We start from the raw sequence: 24,234 nt of genomic DNA on the forward strand, positions 1-24,234 counted from the left end.
CCGAGGAAAGAAACCCCACAAGGTCTATTTAGCCATTTTTTGTTGTTTTACCACCAAGGCAGTACATTTAGAAGTGGTATCGGATCTAACCACTAAAGCGTTCTTGGCAGCACTTAAAAGATTTAATGGAAGGAGAGGAGTCGCAAGGAGCATCTATTGTGACAACGCCACGAATTTTGTCAGATCGAAAAACGAGTTGCGAGTTAAAAACTACGATATGTTCGGATAAGGCTCGGGAACCAATTACGAAAACTTGGTCGCAGCTAGGAACGGAGTACCATTTTATACCACCACGGGCACCTTATTTTGGAGGACTGTGGAAGGTGGCAGTGAAATCAACAAAAACATTTGTTGATCCGCACGGTGTTAACGGCAGATTTGACATATGAAGAATTAGAAACAGTTGTTATCGACATAGAGGCAATATTAAACTCTCGGCCTCTCACTCCCATTTCTTCCAGCCCACCCGATCTGTCTACATTGGCTTCAGGACACTTCTTGATCGGAGGACCAATAACCGCATCTCCCGACATTCATAACAAGGAGGTACGATCGGGGCTAGTGACAAGATGGAAACAAGTAGACAAGGTCACCCAGGATTTTTGGAAAAGATGGAGCCACGAGTACCTGCAGGAATTACAAAACCGATCAAAATGGACAAAAAAGCAAAAGACGGTTGCCGTAGGAGACCTTGTGGAGGAGGACAATATGCCGCCGTTGCAGTGGCCACTAGGGAGAATAGTGACGGTACACGCAGGAAAGGACGCGGCAATCCTAGTCGTCAACATTCGGACTTCAGCAAGAGAATGCATGAGAGCAATTCATCGTCTGGAGATTTTACCAATAGACACTCAAAGGGCAAGGTTATGTTCCAATTTATAGTGTTGCTGGCCGTTGCCTACGCCACCCAAGCCGTCCCAGTCATGGCAGAACCTTCCGTAAAGGTGGGTCCACTACCTAATAGTACGGGAACATATGTAGATTTAAGGAATAGAATAGCTCTGATGTCAGCAGAATGGACAATCACATCATATTTTGATCTACGGTTGTTAGCGCAGGAAATCACTGCATTTAAGAAAAATATTGAAGAATTATCAACCAGGTGGGTCTTATCCGACAATAATACAGGTGCTCGAATAAGAATCCAGCGAGCTGTATGATGGTCAACAGCTATTCAATCATCTTCGACAACGGAGAGGAGCCCTGAATCTGGTAGGAAATCTCGCCAACGGACTATTTGGAGTTTTAGACTCTCAGAATGCGCAGAATATGGAGGATGTCATCTGGAGAATCCAATCTAAGGAATTGTACAACACGCATCTGCTCAAGAATCAGACTTCGATCTTAGATAGTACAATAAACGCGATGAGAATGATGAAATGGAAGGAAGGGTAAGAAACATGGAACACACGTCACAGACCTCGAATATACCATATGAACTGGGAACATGGCACAGGTGACATCAGAGCTAACACTAATAGCAGGGCATATTAAGAGGACACAGACAGCAGTCATCAACATAATTAGCGGTTTAAAAAGAGCAAAGTCAGGCCAGCATTAATATCCGTAAGTCAGGTACGAAAGGAGCTTATAAACATACAGGCCCATATCCCGAAGGGGAGGCGGCTACCTGTTACGCATGAGACTATGCATGATATCTATGAGGTGATGGTCTCAGAAGTCCAGGAATTGGACGATACCCTTATATTTCATACTAAAATACCTTTAGTGGATGAAGAGGGGTACGACGTATATCAATTGACACCAATTCCAGTAGCTACCCAAAATTATATATATCATATATATTATCATCGAGATCGACATTTCGCACTAAGTGTGGAGGAGCTAAACCAGTGCACACAAACAAACGACGTTGGGTCCAGCGCACAAGCAGTTCCAATGCGCCCTGGCAGCCATTCAAGCTGAACAAAAACCCAGCTGCAAACCCGAAAGGATCAACACGACAAGCATATGGTATCCCCTTGATGCTCTAAATTCTTGGATTTTCGCTACAACACAGGAAATAACGCTAGCCTATGTTTGTGGGGAAGAACGAGGAAAAATAAAAGTGCATAATAATGGAATCGTGACAATGAATGCGGACTGCATTGCAAGGAGTACAATAGTTACGTTACAGGGACACCCAGCGTTAAGGTCGACAATAGAGAAAAAACCGGCTACAATTACGCAGGTGAACTACGTTAAACCAATCTCCATTGCAGCAGGTCTCGTAATATTACTGTGCTAGCATCAATTTTTGTACTCATCAGAAAGGGTAAACAGACAAGAATATTTCACCAAGAGAACGTCGCAGAACAGAGCGTCACTTCTCCAATACCTATGAGTCGGGTGAAAACGGTGAGGACCACGGAATAAAAAAAAATCATTGCTATTTAAGAATATGTTTAGTTTTAAAGTGAATCAAAAAAAGGACGTGGTTACTACTCATTATCCGAATCACTATTGGAGTCATAATACATCTCCAGGGGATCGGCGTCCGGCACTGGAGGACCAAGGTATCGGCTTCAAGACCGTACGGCGTTTTCGAAGTACATAAAATCCTGGGATGTTATCCAGTAAAGACCAACACGTGGCAACACAAGTATATCGCATCGAACCGTCATGGTCCAAAACGACTTCGCAATGATCTTCAGACACCATTGCGACAAACTCAGACCCGACGCACAGAACACCACCGTTTTTATAGATGATTAACGAGACCTCAGCAAAAAAATATATATACATTCTTAATGGTAAAGTAAGCAATTTTATTAAGTATTAAACACTAACAAAGGCAGATCCAATATCGCATTCAACACCGGAATCTGATTCATCATCCCACGATGACACGTCAGCGCGCAAAACAGGACTATCGCTACGGCGCAAGGCCAGGACAGCACGCCGGAAAACCAGGTCGGACCCGTCGTCCAATAAGAGAAAGGATGAAGTTGGACACCGCATTCAGCTGGATATCGTAGGTCACGCCAAACAAAACCAATCGGACTACGTATCCACAGTTGGTTTCCTCGACGAAAGATTTTAGGACCATTTGGATAAAGAAGGTGCAGTCCTTGTGGGAGACGAGTAGAATTCTCCTCACGTGCGAACTGAAACACGAGATCCGTATAAGGAACAAGCACCATGTCGACAACTGACAAATAGTGGATACTCTCCGCTTTTGTTGACGAACCCGTCAATGGGGGGAGAATGTTCGTAACCAAGGTTACGGAGTTGTAAGTTGTCAGCGAGCAGAACATACGACCAAAGCAACTTATACGGGACAGCGACCAGGCGCACAATAGCAGCACAATATAGTGCCGACACTGCAAGTATGGGACATTCGGTCAATACTCAGCGGGACAGCTCAACAAGCAGCATACTGGTGACATTGCAGCGTACACGACCAGTCAACAAACCAGAAGCTAAACTAGGTCAACACAAATGCAGGTGGCATAACATAACAGATAATGTATGCACCCAAGCTTCCGGGTCATACTAGTAGTTACGCTCTGATCAACAGCTCAATAAAGTAAGTTACAAATCTAAACACCCACAAGACTTATTACTTCCATCACCCGGAGATTCTTGTCAACTCATTCTAGCACAGTTCTTCGATCGCCTGTGGTTCGGCACCGTACTACTCTAGTTTCCTGTGTCGCGACGCGATCGTCCTGTTCTATCTAATGCCCTCGTGCCAGCGACAAGTGTGTCAGTACCCCCCTTGTCACGCTGCGTGACCCCAACACACTGTTGATCTCCGGTTACACGAACATTCGTTAACTCACCCCACACAGTCCATATCGCCTGTGGTCCGGCACCGTGCTACCCGTAGTCATCCGTGTCGCGACGCGATCACACTGTAAAACACAGCGTCGCCGTGCCCGCGACGAGCTTTCATACCCCTCCTCGTCCCGCGGAGAGACCCGAACTAACCGGTCGCAGAGTCGAGAAATTTCACATATAAGTGTAGAGCATAATAATGATTTACAGAAGTATCTCGAAGCTGGAACAAATACTGCAAAGATGCCTGGGGATAAGAATCTTAGTTTAGCATTGAACAATACTGCCATTCGAACATCGTTAAAGAAACCTAGTGCCGACATCTGGCCTTCTTATAATACTTTAAGAGAGTCTAAACATAAATGCCGTCAGTCCGCAGAGACTGTGAAAATTTCCGAAGACAGAGCTGAAGTTAATCTACAAGCTTTAGTGAATCACACGACCCAACGGCTTTAAACTTTGTGTTCAGACTTAATAATAAGTTTAGGCAGCAATTCATTTGACTTGCAGACAATATTTTCCTATGGGTTTGACGGAAGCAGCGGACATTCTGCAACCAACCAAAAATTTTTGAATGGGCCTGGACAGGATGAAAATTTGGTCGCAACAACTCTTATTCCCCTTAGAATTATTCTCAGACCATCTGGCGAAATAATTTGGAACAACAAGTCGGCTCAGTCCCACAAATTTTGTAGGCCGATATAGTTACAATTCGTGAAGGAAAGTAAAGAATTGATTTTATCGGAGTACAATAATTTGGAAAAGGAGATTTCTAGTCTACAACTGTTCCAAACGATTACTGAAAATACCAATATTTCAGTAGAATTCGTGCTATCTTGTACATTAATAGACGGAAAAGTTCTAAACGTTATGACAGGCAAAATTCATGCAAACATGCCCCATTTGTCATAGAAATCCCAAGGATTTTAATGTAAAGGCCAATATTGAGGGTCGGACAGAAAAATCATGATCACTAGAATAGACAGACTCTCAGTTTCTGTTTCGAGCTGAGCTTGAAGGCAAGCGAATATAATCCGTTTCGTTTTCTTTTTTGACAAATGTTGTGAGCGCCACGTTGACCGCTTATGTGGGATTCCATGTGATTGGTACAGAAAGGTACGCTAACCGTTCATGTCACTTTCGAAATTTGTATAGTTTCCATGCGGAAAGAGGAAATTACAGCGCAGAGATGAAATGAATGGCAGACCGCTTAAGGGACTACTTAAGTATGCCTAAAGGTATGCTGCATTTCTTGTACTTTCTTCGGAGAAGAACTAAAATATATTATACAATTATAAATGTAGCATAAATAAATAGGTAATCGAAGACCTCGTAGATAGCACTACACCCCCTATGTTAGTATTAGATTTGTAAACTTTACTATGATCTTAAATAAATAAATAAAAATTAATTAATTAATTAAATCAAATTAACATTAAACAAATTAAAAAACAATATTTTACAAACAATTTTTTTCTAATAATTTTATTATAAGAATCCAAAGAGATAACAAGAAGAAAAAAATAGAAAATGTTGTTATTTCGATTATTAAATAAACGTTTAAGTGGGAGCCTCCGAAAGTTGCAGTTTTTAACGGTTCATAAATCTTTAACGACATAATATTTTATGGTGGTGGCAATTTTTTTAATTTTTTTTCTCTCATACTTAATCGTGTATGAAAATTGATTGAGTGCGTCTTCTAGTTATTTTTTTAAAAATAAAAAACCGCGATGAACGTAAAATTTTCCGATTTTGGCTTGGATTATCTACATTATATAAAGTTACAATAAATTTTACTTTTAGTTCGTTGAAAAGTTCAACCTTTTGAGAGAAAAACGCAAAAAATTGCATCCTTCTAGCTATCCCAGGAAAGAAATTACAGATTTTTAACCAAAAAATTAACTTTCTGGCCCAGTGCCCAGCGGTTGGGTGGCTTGGTTGGTCTCGGTGTGACCTCGCACTGATTCCAAGGCTGCTGATGATGCTCGTCTTGGCTTCCGGTTCTCGAAATGCTCGCGGTGTCCCTCACCTCTGCTCGCTGTAGGAGCCACAGCTTTGGGCGGTTTGTGGGCGTTAAAAGAGAAATCATAAATTTTAATTAAAATTCACAGAATTAAGTTCTTTATAAGTGAATATAAATGAAATATAAAAGGATAAGCAAATTTGAAGATAAATTTTATATAAATGATTGAACAAAAATGGGGTTAATCGATACTAAAAGAGTCGACTCCACTGCTAGTGTCATTAATAAATCTGAATCAACAAGTATCGACCCACATTTGTCGACTGTATTGTTATTGATAATTGTTATAATTTTGTGTGCGTATATTCTTTATAAAGCGTACATTTTACACAATAAGTGTATAACAAAAAGGGCCTCAGGCCAAGCTAACGATCTAAATAAGATCTAATGTACCTAACGCATAAGCAATTGTAATAAAAATATATTCAAAAAGAAAACAAGGAAGAACGCTATAGTCGAGTACCTCGACTATCAGATACCCGTTACTCAGCTATATGGAGATATGCAAGCAGCAAAGCGAGATTAAAATGCGCCACCTACCGGCGGTATACAGATTTAAGCGTTATGGGCGTTAGAGTGGGCGTGGCAAATTTTTTTTTGGATCAATCGATAGGTATCGACGAGACCAATACATTTTAGTTAAAATTTTTTATCTAGCATGAAAATTGTGGGCGTCACAGGTTTTCGCGGTTTGTGGGCGTTAAAGTGGGCGTGGCAAACTTTTTTTTGGGTCAATCGATAGGTATTGATGAGAACAATACATTTCAGTTAAAATTTTTATTCTAGCATCAAAACTGTAGGAGCCACAGTTTTGGGCGGTTTGTGGGCGTTAGAGTGGGCGTGGCACTGTGCCGAAACAAACTTGCGCTGCGTAAGAAGCTCAGGAATCTGCACGCCAAATCTCAATAGCCTAGCTCCCATAGTTTCCGAGATCTCAGCGTTCATCCGGACGGACAGACAGACGGACAGACGGACAGACGGACAGACGGACAGACGGACATGGCTAGATCGACTCGGCTAGTGATCCTGATCAAGAATATATATACTTTGTGGGGTCGGAAACGCTTCCTTCTGCCTGTTACATACTTTCCGACGAATCTAGTATACCCTTTTACTCTACGAGTAACGGGTATAAATATTCATATACGTACAAAAAAAGAGAATTAATTGAAATAAATGAAGATAAACATCTGAACATAAATTGATTATGTATATGAGAAATTTTTAAAAACAAGAAAGGAAGTTAACTTCGGCAAGCCGAAATTTGTATACCCCTGCAGTTATAAAATATAATCAATGTAAGTAACACCATGTTAAATTTTTAAGGATTGTTGCCAGCTTCAGTGATATTTGTGTAAAACTATATTCGTAATGCTGAAAAGTTAAAATATTCTATATCCCAGACTAAAAGAAAATACGATCAAAATCAACAAAGCAACATTTTTTTAAAAACAATTATTTCATAATCAATATCATTATTTCTCTGACCGTTTCTTTGGCAGCAGAATATATATACTTTATGGGGTCGGAAACGTCTCCTTCACTGCGCTGCAAACTTCAGACTGAAATCATAATACCCTCTGCAAGGGTATACAAATTTAAACACATAAATAAAGCTGACAAAAATGAATACACAAGAGTGTATAAAAATACCGTTAGATAAGGAACCAGATTTTGAGAATAGGGTATTTAGGATAATCAGAAATATTGAAGAGACTCTTTCAGTTTCCTATTTTAAAAATGAATATATGGATAGGTACAACTTAGGACAAAGAATTATATTAAAAGTGTCAAAAACATTAGAATAAATACTTATTATGGAATGGGAGCAACTGACTCTCTAATAGGGTAATACAAGAAGAAACAATGAACAAACATGCTAAGATTCTTGTCGATTCCTTTAATGAGGCAAGAACATTAGTTCATAAAAATATGAAAATAATAAAAAAAACGAACTGGTCAAAAATATCAATATGAACTGACTGATGGCGGAGAGTTGCTGTAGGTTGAGCGCTTATTGTCTCTAGCATGCAAGCGGGCCGCTCAATAAACGTCAGTACACTTCTTAACGTTGGAATTTCCGTTGGGACATCCGCGAATTTTCCAGTGCAGCTAGAGACTACTGGTCTAGTTTTCATCTGATAATAAAACACTGGATTGGATCCCCGGATTTTATGCTGACATCGAGGTTTTTAAGAGTACTCTTTGAGTTTTTGATAGTGTCATGTAAGGCCCTTAGTTAGCGCGAGGAGCCGTCTAAAGGCTTATGGTCAAAAATTTTTGCTATGGCGGCGAGTACTAGTATTTTGCCGATCTGGTACCTGGCCTTCAATCGCAACCAGGTGTCGTCATAGCCACCCTGTGAGAAGGTTGTGTCTGTCAAGACGTTCCTCGCTTCACCACGAAGCGAACTCGAATATGTAGTTTTTGACTGGCCGAATATGGTTTATTGTGTACCAATTCCACAAAGAGATCATGGAACCGTGGCCAGTATAGATACTCGCCGTTGAACTCCGGAATGCTAATTGACGGAAGTGCCAAGTTTAGGCTCATTGGCGCTTCGTTTTCTCGAAGCAGGTTCATTTCGTATTCCTCGTATAATGTGTGGAATTGGGCTAGCTCTGCTTCTTCCAGAGCTGCGGCCCCAGGTGTCCTATCCAATTCGTCGTGGGCTTGCCTCAGTAACGCCCAATGGAGATCCAGGTGCCTTTGTAGGGCTCGGGTGACGGTTGGGGCGTTCGAGGCTAATGTTAATGATGATTCCAGTTCGATGCATCTTCTCTGCAACTGTCGGATCACCCTGTCAGTTGCGGAGTCTCGTTTGACTTGATCTCCTGTTGTGATCTTGAAGTTGGCCGAAGTTCATCAGGGGGCCTTCGGAAGTCCGCTTCCAGTCGGAAAGATTTTCTGATGTTTTTCGACCAGCTCCTTAAGTGCTACTAGTCGTGAACTTCCAGTGGATAATGCCGCTTGTTGGACTTCTTCATCTAGGTCGAAAAACTGCTACCAGAGATCGTTTAATAGATTTTGCTTACCGGAATAATAGCCGTCTCGGTGTCGTCGTTCGACCGAATCCTTGCTATAATTCTTTATGATCTGTTGGATCTGCACTTGTAGCTCATTTTGGTTTTTTTAGTATCGACTGTGTATATCGATGATTGTGTGACTTGTTTCCTCTATGAATGATAGTTTCCAGGACGGTTGGATGTAGTGGGAATTTAACGGGCTTCATCACCAGTTAGAGGTTCAGCCTTTGGTGGGAAAGAGGTTGCTGGAGTTTGATCATTTGTTGGTAAAGGATCACGTCGGGATCACCAATGTTTGTGTCTAACCGAAGTAGACACTTCTGGGTCACACCGCGGGACAAGGGTGTAATGAGCACTTGTCGCTGGCTTGGGGACGCTTTGCTGGCAGGACGATCGAGTCGCGGCAATGGTAACGATGTTTACTGCGATGCCGGACAAGGCGATGCTGGAGCTCCGCTGAGGTTGAGCTAACTTGGTTAGCTGCTAGATGAGATAGTGTATTCCCAGAGATAGGAAGTAGAACCGGGGAGTTATAAGTTGCGTTGATAACTGATTTATTCTTCATTTGATACATGCTTATATACTACTTGGAACACGGAAGCTTAGTGTAATGATTAGTAAAATAAGCTATATTCTAAAGTGGGTCAGGGAATTTTGATTATGGCAGCCGTATGCGTAATTGGCTCGGCTGACACTGCAAAATGTGCTGACTGCATGGCCGGGTCAGTGTACCGTTGATTCGGTGAGAAGGTGAGTTAGTGAGACGTATAATATGCTGATCAGCAATTCTCATCTGCAGTGGGTGCTAATGAGCGCCTGGTACTCTTCCCAACTTGGCTACTGCTTGATTTGTTGGGTGCTGGTCACGTTGAGCACCCTTGGGTACGAACAATATCCTTAATGAAGATCAAATGGACCAGAACCTGTTAATGCTTAAAGCTCCAATTTCTAAGAATAGATATTCCAATGTACTATCATTTGGTTTTATGTGCAACCTAAGAACTAATTTTCTAGTCCAACTCCACCCGGACCGACCAGCCCGGTGTATACAATATTCTCCACAGTTAAATAATTAGTCAGAATATTTAGTATTTAAGCACGTTCGGGAGACACTGTTACAACGATAACAAACTGGAAAAAAACGGACTTCAATTCATCTATGTTCTTTGTTATGCTGTGTGCAATATCATGTACTACCTTAAGCCCTTTCTTTTCTTTGCCAATATTTTAATAATACTGCCTGCATATGAGCTGCCATTATCCTGCATTGAAAACATGAAACACAAATATTTCTATACAAAGCTCATTATTTAAAGTTAAACAGAACCAACTGACACTAACATAACGCAGAAAGATTAATGGGTAAGACATAATTATGAAATCGAGGGAGGAAAGGCGATAAAGCGTTCATCTTGAGAGAGGGTCGAAAGTTCTTCAATTCTCTCAATGCGGCGTACTGAATTCTGCCCACTGAGTTTGACGTGAACAATTCTACGACGAGTAAACTGGGCACCAAGAGCTTTTTTACTCTTGAGATGCATGACCTCTTTAAGAATAGTTTATTTCTGAACTCATCGTGTATTTAAATCGGAGCCTCTGATCCTATGCCTATTAGTGCTAGGCTTTGTGGTTTCTTGTGCTCGCAACGGTAAGTGCTAGAGCTCGCAAACGTGAAATTTTTTTTCGCGAAAACTTCCCATTTTTGTTTATATTTATGGGATCAAATCCAATATGGTGGTTTAGGGTGTGGGTTAAAACACAATGATTGAAATTGACCTAATAGTCCCCATGTATTCGAAAATCGCACGCGGGCAATGACGTCGTTGCTAGCTTGCATTCAAACTGACACACATCCTCACGGACTGATCGCAGGTTGTCGACTAAATCCTCCAGGTTCCTTACCTTCTTATTGAGCTGTATCACGTCCGCATCGATCTCCGCCATCCGCTGAAGCAGGGCATACAGAATTCGTTATTTCGCGTCATGGGGCTTAATTCAGATGACTCTTGTCCTGTTCCGCGAAACGCTCATCCATGAATTGTCGAAGGCTCGCAGATTTGGAGGACTGAGTTTGGCATTGTTCTTGTGCACCAGCTTTCGGGTCAGTGCTAGAGCTTATGCGCCCATTTGCCCTTTTATGTTGACAGTGACGTCGCAGTTGACCGTTGACAGTGAGTAGAGTCGCAAAAGGCAAACAAATAAAATATATTTTAGATGTAGATTCTCTAAATATTAAGGAATGCAGTCACACTTGACACAATTGATCACAGTTGGACTAGTAAATCGTTGGCTATTATTTGTCCGGCTTTCAATAGGGTCGCTTCAAAAGAAGACCGATAGGGACAGCAAAGGACGGCATATTTTTTCCCGCTCTTTTAATATTTCTCTTCAATAAGGTTCTGTCATCATGGAAAGATATACTATCCAGCAACGAATCGATATTATTCAAAAATTATACCGAAGTTTGGAGTCAGTGAGCATCTCTGTGACGTCATTGTGGCGAATTTTGCGAAAAGATTTTGGCCTTCATCCTTACAAGGTCAAATTGACGCAAGACCTGAAGCAGCGCAGATTAATGAACTTTGTAAGAATTTCAACGTGAGATTGCAGCAGTTGGTCCAATTTAGGATTGAAAAACATCAAAAGTTGAGTCCAGCGTCTGGACTTCTGCAAGCATACCAGTGGTGGACATGCAAAAGATATCGACTCTCATACATAATGGCATTTAATGTACTTCTACAGAAGAATTCAATTGATATTCCAAGCCGTTTTTGTTGTGTCTAAAAAAACGTATTAAAAATCTCCGCCATCCGCTGAAGCAGGGCATCCAGAACTCGTTACTTCGCGTCATGGGGCTTAGTTGAGATGACTACTGACCTGTTCCGCGAAACACTCATCCATGAGTTGCCGAAGGCTCGCAGATTTGGAGGACTAAGTTGGGCATTGTTCTTGTGCACCATCTTTCGGGTCAGTGCAAGTGCTTATGCGCCCATTTGCCCTTTTATGTTGACAGTGATGTCACAGTTGACCGTTGACAGTGAGTAGAGTCGCAAAAGGCAAACAAATAAAATATATATTAGATGTAGGTTCTCTATAATATTAAGGTATGCAGTCACAGTTGGCTACTATTTGTCCGGCTTGAATCGGGTTTTTAAATACAAAAGAAGACCGATAGGGACAGCAAGGGACGGCATATTTTTCCCCGTTCTTTTGATATTTCTCTTCAATAAGGTTCTGTCATTATGGAAAGATATACTATCCAGCAACGAATCGATATTATTCAAATTTTATTCCGAAGTTCGGAGTCAGTAAGCATCTCCGTGACGTCGTTGTGGCGAATTTCGCAAAAAGATTTTGGCCTTCATCCTTACAAGGTCAAACTGACGCAAGACCTGAAGCAGCGTAGATTAATGAACTATGTAAGAATTTCAACGTGAGATTGCAGCAGTATGGTCCAATTTATGATTGAAAAACGTCAAAAGTTGCGTACAGCCTCTGGACTTATGCAATCATACCAGTGGGGGCCGTGCAAAAGATATCGACTCTCACAAATAATGGCATTAAATGTACTTTTACAGAAGAATTCCATTGATACTCCAAACCGTTTTTGTTTTATTTAAAGAAAACCTATTAAAAATCCTGTTATTTTATTTTGTTGATTTTATTTTTGTAGAGATTTTTTAGGAGGAAAAAATAGTCCGTCTGCAGAACGAAAAGATAAATAAGTCCCATAACAACACGATGGGCCTTAAAACTAGAAATTATCGAGGCTCACTTTTACATGTTCCAAAATATATGGAAGCCCCCGTACTCCTTAAATATAATAATGGCCTTGGACACGTTGGTGTCGGTAAAGTGTTAGAAGTTAAGAAATTAAAAGGAAAAAAAGGACCATATATTTAAAATTGTTTAGACTGTATTGCATTTACGGCGAAACGCAAGCAAGGCTATTATTATTCAGAAGCCAACTAAGCCTTTTGAACACAACTCGCATATTAATCACCTTGGCCTACTACCTATGAAAAGAAATCACGAAAAGCCACAAAGTCTATTGAGCACTGGAAGACTAAGCAGATCAAATAGTACCCGCAAATTGGCATTGTTTGATCGAGGTTTTTGCTTTATCTCCTTAAAGTTTTGAAAAGATGTCGAGAGAAATTGAGTTCGCACTAAATAAAACACTTTATTGAAAGACTAAACAACATTCTATTTGTACATTAGCTGTTTTCTAGTGTTAGAAATAAATTTCAACTGAAATATATTGGTCTCGTTATTACCTATTGATTAACCAAAAAAAAGTGTGCCACGCCCACTCTAACGCCCACAAACCGCCCAAAGCTGCGGCGCTCCTGCTTTTATATGTCCATCTCCCATTTGCTCCGTTTAGCTGAGTAACGGATATCTGATAGTCAAGGCACTCGACTATAGCGTTCTTTCTTGATGTATATTAAATCATTCTATCATTTTACAAGAAAAGAGATGGTCAATATAACCGAAGCTGTCGAATATTTATCGCTTAAAGGTTCTGCCCTCCCGAACGAATAATTACTCAGCTAAAGGGACCAAAGGGAAATAGAGATATTCAAGCAGTAAAGCAAGATTGAAATGAGCCACCTACCCGCGATCTCAATATATGGTTATGTGGGCGGCAGACAGATTTAGGCGTTATGGGCGTTAGAGTGGGCGTGGCAAACTCAATCGATAGGTATTGACGAGACTATTACATTTCAGTTAAAATTTTTTTTCTAGCATGAAAATTGTAGGCGCCGCAGGCTTGGGCGGTTTGTGGGAGTTATAGTGGGCGGGGCATATTCGCGTGACAAACTTAAGATGCGCTTCGGGCTGCGGAATCTAAATCTGAAATCCCAATTTTCTGTCTTTAATATTTTCCGTTCATACTTACGATTTTTTGAAGTTTGTGGGCGGCTTGTGGGCGATAGAGTGGGCGTGGCACTCTGCTGAAACAAACTTGCGCTGCGCAAGAATCTCAGGAATCTGCATGCCTAATCCCAGTATTGTAGCTTGTAAACTCGTAAACTAGATCTCAGCGTTCATATGGACAGACGGACAGACGGACATGGCTAGATCGACTCGGGTACTGATCCTGATCAAGAATATACATACTTTATGGGGTCGGAAACGCTTCCTTCTGCCTGTTACATACATTCCGACGAATCTAGTATACCCTTTTACTCTACGAGTAACTCGGAAAAACAAGAAAGAACTCTAGTCGACTATCAGATACCCGTTACTCAGCTAAAGCGACCAAAGGGAGATGCAGATATACAAGATTGTAATGAGCCACCTACCCGCTATCTCAATATATGGTTATGTGGGCGGCAGACAGATGTAAGCGTTATGGGCGTTTAAGTTGATGTTAAAGTGGGCGTGGCAAATCGATAGGTATTGATGAGAGCAATACATTTCAGCTAATATTTTTATTCTAGCATCAAAACTGTAGGAGCCACCGTTTTTGGCGGCTTGTGTGGGCGTGGCACCCTGCTGAAACAAACTTGCGCTACGTAAGAAGCTCAGAAATCTACATACCAAATCCCAATTTTCCAGCTTTTCTAGTTTCCGAGATCTCAGCGTTCATCCGGACGGACTGACAGACGGACATGGCTAGATCGACTCGGCTAGTGATCCTGATAAAGAACATATATACTTTATGGGGTCAAAAACGCTTCCTTCTACCTGTTACAGACTTTCCGCCGAATCTAGTATACCCTTTTACTCTACGAGTAACGGGTATAATTATTTGTGGTTTTTTTACTAAAGGACTTAAATACTTATTAAACGAATTCTATGACCTTAACAATATAATTTCAGATTTAGGTAGAATTTTAAATTTAGGGTTACGATAGTTTTAAGGTCTATAGTAAAGTCGTATGTTTATGTCAAAGTAGTGTGTTTTTACCATAGCTCGCAAATAACTATTGACCGTTTTTCTTCTTGCGCTCCCGTTGCGAGCACAACCGAAAAACTTCATACTCTCTCGCTCTCGCTCTGAGCAAAAGACTCTTGCTGTATTGATTTATGTTTTCTATTGAGCGCTTTTCGTTGAGCTCTTTGTATGTCGCTCTTTCAATGAGCAGTGCGTAAAGAGCGGAACGAGAAACGCTCGCACAATAAGAGTTAGCAAAATACTTATTGACCGAAAAACTCAACGAAAACGGTCTTCACATTTACTTTCGTTGTTGTAAAAAAGAAATAATATAATTTTTTTAATAGAACAATTTAAATACATTTATAAATATTTTTGTTAACGATTGCAATTAATATATTTCGTCAGCAAAACAGACGCTTAACGATTTGCTTGCCTCTTGCTTCACTGAACACGACAAAACGGGTTTGGAACAACCAGGACAAATCAGAATAGAAAAAAGCGATTTCGCTCTGAGTCAGGAAAAGACGGTCGACAGTTATTTAAAAGCTCTGGTTTTTACGCATAAAGAAATGCTGAAGCGTAAAACGGCATTAAAATTCATACTTTCTTACAGGAAATAAACTATGATTCTCCACGAGGAGGAGTATCAGTAATAACTGAAAAAGGAGACATAACTACATCCTACCTGTTGATTCAACGAGCGAAAATTACCGACTCAGGAAACTACTCTTGCTTACCATCAAACGCAAACCCAAAGTCTGTAAATGTCCATGTTTTAAAGGGTAACTATATTTTATATTGTTTAATATCTTTTTTAATTTTCACAATATTCAAACTACTAGGTGATCATCCTGCAGCAGTTCAAAGATCACATATACTGTTATCTGATACTTTAAATCGTTTATTTCTTCAAATATACATAATATATGTAGTTTTATAAGTGCTGTGAATAATAAAGTAAAAGAGATATTCTAATCAACAATTTCAAAAATATGTATTTACTGGGGTGACGTTCTAAAGGGAGTATAGGCCCAATCTAAGTATTTAGAATAAATCGGTTGTTTATATCCCTTTTCTTCTAATTTTAGGGTTAATCTTAACTGTATAAAAAGCTTATATACCCGTTCTTCATAGAGTAAAAGGGTGTACTAGATTCGTCGGAAAGGTAAAGGAAACAGGTAGAAGGAAGCGATTCTGACCCCATAAATATATATATATATATATATGTAAGATAATTGGATATAATCTGTAGTTTATTAATAAAGCTTAGGAATACAATAGTTTGTACATATAAGAGTTACATAAGTTTTGATATTGATAAAGGCGGCTTTTCAACTGACTTTGCGACTGAAATTGCTACTTTTCGACCAACGACTTTGTTTCACAACTTTTCTGTATCTTGACTCGGATGATGGTGATGGACTATCGAATATCATTTTAGAACGCAGCGTGATAAGGACTGCCAATCTATTTCCAATCCACCAGCTCACATTCGACCATCCTGCAAAACATCTGTCCAAGATGCCTCGTCCTCTTTAGTTGAAGGGTTTCATCTTCCTCTTCGTTGCTAGCATAGCGCCACAGCTTCATGAAGTCAGCGCTAGTAGACGTCTGTAGTGGACCCTCAAAATCGGCTGCTTTCTTTACATCATACCTGACGTTGCGTTTAACCTGTATGACTGCATATGGCCCCATGTATTTGTTGGCTAACTTTTTGACGGGTCAAAACCTTGATGGCAACCAGATCACCCAACTGATAACCATGATATCCTTTTCTCTTCTTGTCAAAGTTCTTCTTGTCTCTGGAGCTTTTTCAATTTGGTGACGAGTTTCGTTACGTTCTACTTGTAGATTTAATATCATCTCATCTTCAAGGATCTTAAGGAGTTCGGTACTAGAGTTGTTTCTCATTCGCATCCCAAACATAACTTCGAATGGCGTGAAGCTAGTTGATGCGTGGACATGTGCATTTATGGTCTGCTGTACTTGTGAAGTGTATTTATACCACTTTTCGGGCTCCGATGCTGACATCTTTGAGAGTACTGAAATAATTACTCTGTTGACCCGTTCGATTTGTCCGTTGCCCCTTGGCACACCGGCTGTAGTCTCAATGTGATCAATATTTTTTGCTGTGCAGAATTCCTTGAAAGAGTGTGATGTAAATGCAGCTCCTTTATCGCTGATGATTCTCTGTGGGCTGCCAAACATTGAGACCCAAGACTCAAAGTGTTTGATAACTTCCTCTGCGTTCGTTGACTTAGTGGGAAACAACCAAGTGTATTTAGAAAATCCATCCACAATTGCAAAAAAACTTAGCGGTAGCTTTTTGATGTCATATCTAATGAGCCCAGATGATCCACATGAAGCGTTGAAAGGGGAGTATCTCCGTTGTTTATAGCGTGCAAGAAGTCGTCCTGCTTCCCCAATTTCTGATTATGTGTAATGCACTCGATACAGTTGGAAATAGTCTGCTTTACTTTCTTCTCAAGGTGGGAAATTGAGTTTTGGCGCCTTGACTCCAAACCTTCAGGACTGGCTTCTCTATAAGTGCTGCTTTTAATCGATCAATGGCTTGTTTCTGTTCTCCTTCTATTTTAAAAGCAGCATCCTTTCTTAGCAGCTGCGTTAAGGGTTTAGCAATAAAGGCGTAATCCTTAAAAATCTTGCGAAAATACCCTGTTAAACCGAGGAACGCCTGTATACCTCTGATGTTGACCGGCATAGGAAAGTTTTTGACTGCCTTGATTTTCTCTTTTTCTGGCCATAGCTGCCCATTTTCTATTTCGTACCCAAGAAAATTGATACTCTGTTTTAGAAAGTGGCATTTAGACCACTTTATATCAAGACCGTAATGCTGGGCCTGCTTCAAGACGCGTTCCATGTTGCTTAGACAATCATCGGGTGTTTGTCCAAAAACAACAATGTCATCAATGTACATTTCCATAATACCTGCATTTATCAGCTGTTGAAAGATATAAGTGACATACCTCACAAAAACTGCGGGAGAATTGCAATACCCGAATGGTGCTCTGTTGAATTCAAATAGACCCTCTTTGGTCACGAACGGCTTCATTGGCTTTTCGGCTGGCTTCATCAATTTCGACATGGAAAAATCCATTTTTGAGATCGAAGACTGAAAAATATTTCGCATTTTGCATCTTGTCAAGCACTTCGTCTATGAGTGGAACTGGAAATCGATCTTTGAGAACCTTGGTGTTTAATATACGGTCATCTATGCACAGTCTGTATGTCTTATCTCTTTTCTTGGCCAGCACAACTTTACTAGCAACATCTGAACATGACGCTCTTACTATTCCCAGCTGCAGCCATTCCTCCAACTGCTTCTGAATTATTTCCCTTTCTGCTGCTGAAGATCGGCTTGGATGTTCTCTAAAAGCTATGTTGGTGCAATTAGTGATGATTGTCATCTTTACAGGGCAGGTTAGCTTCACGTCTGACGGCTTGTAGTCATCAACCATTTGCTTGACTGCAGTTTTGTACTCGCCTGGAACGTCTAGCTCTAATTCATTACTCAGCACATTGTAAATATTATGGTCATTCTCGGAAACGGTGTCATCTCCTCGTTTGAAAGCGTATTTTCCATTCTCCAGCACAACAGTAAACTTATTTAAGAAGTCGAGTCCATTAATGATGTTCACATTAATTTTGGTGTCGGGAACAATCAGGAACCTATGTAGCGTTTGCATTCCATCTACCTCCACGTCGACATTCAGTGCACCCAGCACGGAGGTTGCAATGTTTCCGAGCCCGTACAGTTTTGCAAAATTTTTCTGCAGGTGTATTCTAGCGAACTTATACTTGTAGGTCCTCATATGGGACACATCAGCTCCAGTGTCTACTAGGCATGCCACACTCTTTTTGTTGATCGCTAGTACTTTCTTTCTCGACTCGCTGATTACACCGATAATTGGCTTTTCACCTGGACAATTCCTTGAAGGATGCCCACCTCCTTTGCATTTAAAGCATTTAAAGCATTTAAAGCCGCAATTGAAGCAATGCCTCTGGCTCTGAGTTTGTTTCTGATCGAAACGCTGTACTGGTTTTCCATTCTGATTCACTGCTTGCTTGCGCTGTATATTGGAAAGTTGTCGCACTGTATAGAGGGTATTTGAGATCGTCACGAAGCTTTAATCCATCTGCGACATATCGGATCACCGACTTACCCTCCACAATTCGAAGAGCTGATATTTTACGCATATACAAAACATATTCGTGAAAATTCTCGTTGTCGTTTTTCTTTCTCTCGAAGCTGCTTGTGTACTTCAGCACTGGTCAGCGTCTTATCAAATTCGTCCAAAAGTACTTCGCATAGGGTATCATAGTCCGAAACAGTGGTGGGCTCCAGGAATAACATTGCAGTTTCCTTCATTTTCATACGAGCGTTCACATATTTTTGCTTCAACGATAGCTCATAGGCACTGCCGTTTTCGTTGAAACATTTAAGCCACTGTCTAATTGGAATTGACACTCCATCAAAATCGGGGACAACTTTAGAGAAGCTCTCGATTGGAACAACGGTCCTGCTTAAATCACTTTGCCCAATTTTGGTAGCAAGCAGTTTTAGCACTTCGCTTAACTCGTGGCTGTTGGTGTAGACTTCTTCGCGATTATGGTTGTATTTCAGCTCCTGTTGAAATTCAGCTTCGTGTGTTAAATCACTATTACTAGCGAACTAAACTTGCTCCTCGATATTATTTCCCTTCTCTTCCTCGTCAGGCGGCACGAAGAAAGTATGATTCATATTCACCACTGCTGGTGCATTTTGCGAATCTTCTGGTTTAAGTTTCTGGTTGTTTTGTCTGCCGCCTGGACTGCATTTTTTGTTCTTTTTCGCGGAGCGAATCATTTTTACCAACTTTTTTGCAATGTCAAATTCAATCAAACGATGTTCACTCACACCAACAGATTTTTCACTTGCTCGACGGTTGAGTCCCCATGTAAGATAAATGGATATTATCTGAAGTTTATTAATAAAGTTTAGGAATTTAATAGTTTGTACATATAAGAGTTACTTAAGTTTTGATATTGATTAAGGCGACTTTTCAACTGATTTTGCGACTGAAATTACTACTTTTCCAACCAACGACTTTGTTTCACAACTTCTCTGTATCTTGATTCGGCTGATGGTGATGGACTATCGAATATCATTTTAGAACGCAGTGTGATAAGGACTGCCAACCTATGTCTAATCCACCAGCTCACATATGTATATATTATACTTCTGCATGAATGTTCTCATTTGTAGCATTACAGATCTGAACAGAAGTATAGTGATCTAAAATTTACTGCACTCATTCTTTACTGTACAGTATACTCTATAGGCCAGAAGATTAAGAACAGTTTATGGTTGTAGTGTAGTGCACAGAATAAAAAACGAGCCAGGATCAATTTGATATGCGCATAGTAAATTTTGGTTTTTTTAGACACATATCATTTTTACCATTAAAGAATGTCAAATTGATACCAAAAAATGTCAAGTGTTCGATTTCTCTCTTTTCGGAAAATCTTTGACACCGAGAAAGAGAGGATATAGCAATATGGCGACATCAATCACGTGAGAGGAATTGAAAAAGATATATTCGACATTCGAATTGGCCTACTTTGATCTTGTGCTCTCGCTTGCACTTACAAACGTTTTAGTGGATTTTTTGACACTTGAGTTTTATCGTTAGGCCTGTCAGACGTATATTGTCAGTGTTTCCCTAAGTGCGCAGAACAACATAAACATAACCATAAACATAAACATATTTTAAAATGCGCTTAAATTTGTGTTTAGATGTATGTACATGCCTATTAATTATTTTTTCTATTTTATATGTATGTATAGACAGATGCACGTAATTTTCATTGCATTTCATAAAACTTTGCATATTCTTTAATGTCTTTCACAAATATTTTGTTATTTCTCAATTAATTAAGGTTTCAAATTTAAGCGAACACTTTCAAGCTTATGTGGTGGATGCCGAACTGGAATCTTTTAAGATTGTATAAAAACTATAAATATAAGTTAATCATAATTAAGAAATGGTAGTTAATAAGTATACATAAGTATGAAAAAAAGACCAAATATAAATATCTAAAATAATGTGTAAATAAGAAATACTATAAATATTTTGTACAAACTGTAAATAGGTAATAAGACGTATAATAAAAAAATTTGGTATATTATTATACCCGTTACTCGTAGACTAAAAGGTTATACTAGATTCGTCGGAAAGTATGTAAAGGGCAGAAGGAAGTGTTTCCGACCTTATAATGTATATATATTCTATCACTATAGTATATCACTAGCCGAGTCGATCTAGCCATGTCCGTGTGTCCGTCTGTCCGCCTGTCTGTCTGTCCGGATGAACGCTGAGATCTCGGAAACTATAGCTAGGCTATTGAGATTTGGCGTGAAGATTCCTGAGCTTCTTATGCAGCTCAAGTTTGTTTCAGCAGAGTGCCACGCCCACTCTAACGCCCACAAACCGCCCAAAATTGAGGCTCCTACAGTTTTGATGCTATTGTAGAATACCCATTTTAACTGAAATGTATTGTTCTCATCACTACCTATGGATTGACCCAAAAAAAAGTTTGCCACGCCCACTTTAACGAACCGCGAAAACCTGTGGCGGACACAATTTTCATGCTAGATACAAAATTTTAACGGAAATGTATTGGTCCCGTCAATATCCAAAAAAAAATGACCACGCCCACTCTAACGCCCATAACGCTTAAATCTGTCTACCGCCGGTAGGTGGCGCATTTTAATCTCGCTTTGCTGCTTGCATATCCATTTCCCTTTGGTCCCTTTCGCTGAGTAACGGGTATCTGACAGTCGAGGTACTCGACTATAGCGTTCTTCCGTGTTTTTTATTTAAATTTGTCTTTGACATTATAATATCAAATTATCAATAATATCAATTTGGTATTTTTTATATCCAATCTATTACAATGTACATTTTAAATTGTAATATCAAATCTACAATAATATTAAATTGACAACAAAAATATTTCAAACAAGGAAGAACGCTATAGTCGAGTACCTCGACTATCAGATACCCGTTACTCAGCTAAATAGAGATATGCAAGTAGCAAAGCGAGATTAAAATGCGCCACCTACCGGCGGTATACAGATTTAAGAGTTATGGGCGTTAGAGTGGGCGTGGCAAATTTTTTTTCGAACCAATCGATAGGTATTGACGAGACCAATACATTTCAGTTAAATTTGTTTATCTAGCATGAAAATTGTGGGCGTCACAGGTTTTCGCGGTTTGTGGGCGGTAAAGTGGGCATGGCAAACTTTTTTTTGGACCAATCGATAGGTATTAATGAGAACAATACATTTCAGTTAAAATTTGTATTCTAGCATCAAAACTGTAGGAGCCACAGTTTTTGGCGGTTTGTGGGCGTTAGAGTAGGCGTGGCACTCTACTGAAACAAACTTGTGCTGCGCAGGAATCTCAGGAATTTGCGTGCCTAATTTCAGTATTGTAACTCTCATAGTTTCCGAGATCTCAGCGTTCATACGGACTCGGCTCGTGATCCTGATCAAGAATATATATACATTATGGGGTCGGAAACGCTTCCTTCTTCCTGTTTCATACTTTCCGACGAATCTTGTATACCCTTTTACTCTACGAGTAACGGGTATAAAAATTGATACCGCCTAATGTTAAGATGATATTACCGAAATATCGTTTTTACCATTTCAAACATATCAAATTTATATGTGCCGTATCAAGGCCGAATGGATACTGGATTTCATCAAATTGACCATCATATCATATCAATTTTTCTTTCTGTGTGGGTTCTAAAATTCTCTTTTTTTACACGCTGTACAGCTTGTGTGTTAACTGTTTACAACTGTGCAGATGAGTGCAGTATTTTTTATAAGTGCATAAACATGGATAGCAAGGAAAACGACGCTCGTGCAATGAACGCACAAGAGAATGTAAGTATTTGTCATAACATATATGTTTTGTAACAGAGTACATGTGTTGTTTTATTTGTTTGTGATTTTTTTTTTGTATTTTTGAGGTTATTAGGTGCCAGAGCCCCAGGCAAAATCAGTGATTGTCAAAAACACTGGTCGGCATAAGTATTTTGACGAAAAAAAAGTTAAATGTACTCATAGTTTGAACTTACTTCTTGTAAACTTTGGCATCAATGGAAAGGTAATTTAAATACCGTTTTGAATGATACAATACTTTTCTTAATTGTGTGATAATCTACTTTTTAAACTTTTTTCGTGGTCTTGAAAATTTAAATTTTTTGATTCAAAAACACTCCTAAAACAAAAATAATAGTAACTGCAAAAAGAATTTTTCAAAAATCATTTTCTTTATATTTATACCCGTTACTCGTAGAGTAAAAGGGTATACTAGATTCGTCGGGAAGTATGTAACAGGCAGAAGGAAGCGTTTCCGACCCCATAAAGTATATATATTCTTGATCAGGATCACTAGCCGAGTCGATCTAGCCATGTCCGTCTGTCCGTCTGTCTGTCCGGATGAACGCTGAGATCTCGGAAACTATGAGAGCTAGGCTATTGAGATTTGGCGTACAGATTCCTGAGCTTCCTTCAGTAGACTGCCACGCCCACTCTAACGCCCACAAACCGCCCAAAACTGTAACTCCAACAGTTTTGATGCTAGATAAAAAATTTTAACTGAAATGTATTGTTCTCATCAATACCTATCGATTGACCTAAAAAAAAGTTTGCCACGCCCACTTAAACGCCCACAAACTGCGAAAACCTGTGACGCCCACAATTTGCATGCTACATAAAAAATTTTAACTGAAATGTATTGGTGTCGTCAATAGCTATCGATTTATCCAAAAATAAATTTGCCACGCCCACTCTAACGCCCATAACGCTTAAATCTGTCTACCGCCGGTAGGTGGCGCATTTTAATCTCGCCTTGCTGCTTGCATATCTCCATTTAGCTGAGTAACGGGTATCTGATAGTCGAGGTACTCGACTATAGCGTTCTTCCTTGTTTTATGATTCAATCAATGGGTGGTAAGAAGTATAAAATGTTTTTGCAATATATAAAATATAAAAATTTCTTAGGTAATGAAATTAAAAAAAAACAAGGAAGAACGCTATAGTCGAGTACCTCGACTATCAGATACCCGTTACTCAGCTAAAGGGACCAAAGGGAAATGGAGATGTGCAAGCAGCAAAGCGAGATTAAAATGCGTCACCTACCGGCGGTAGACGGATTTAAGCGTTATGGGCGTTAGAGTGGGCGTGGCAAATTTTTTTTGGATCGATCTATAGGTATTGACGAGACCAATACATATCAGTTAAAATTTTTTATCTAGCAGGCAAATGTGTGCGTCACAGGTTTGGGCGGGTTGTGGGCGTTAAAATGGGCGTGGCAAACTTTTTATGGGTCAATCCATAGGTATTGATGAGAACTATACATTTCAGTTAAAATTTTTATTCTAGCATCAAAACTGTAGGAGCCACAGTTTTGGGCGGTTTGTGGGCGTAAGAGTGGGCGTGG

General features: G+C 39.8%; 1 protein-coding gene across 1 annotated transcript in view; it reads left to right on the forward strand.

The window, feature by feature from the left end:
- dpr21 (defective proboscis extension response 21) overlaps positions 1 to 15,696 on the forward strand; it is a gene marked incomplete at its 5' end in the record, with an annotated part of 428,500 nt that extends 412,804 nt beyond the window's left edge. The window contains 2 exons of the mRNA XM_070999149.1: positions 15,330 to 15,498; positions 15,559 to 15,696. Coding sequence (XP_070855250.1) covers positions 15,330 to 15,498; positions 15,559 to 15,656 — 267 coding nt within the window. The remainder of the gene's footprint in view (positions 1 to 15,329; positions 15,499 to 15,558) is intronic.
- Positions 15,697 to 24,234: the final 8,538 nt, after the last annotated feature.

The sequence above is a fragment of the Drosophila suzukii genome, unplaced genomic scaffold (assembly GCF_043229965.1).
Source record: "Drosophila suzukii unplaced genomic scaffold, CBGP_Dsuzu_IsoJpt1.0 scf_4, whole genome shotgun sequence".
Lineage (NCBI taxonomy): Eukaryota > Metazoa > Arthropoda > Insecta > Diptera > Drosophilidae > Drosophila > Drosophila suzukii.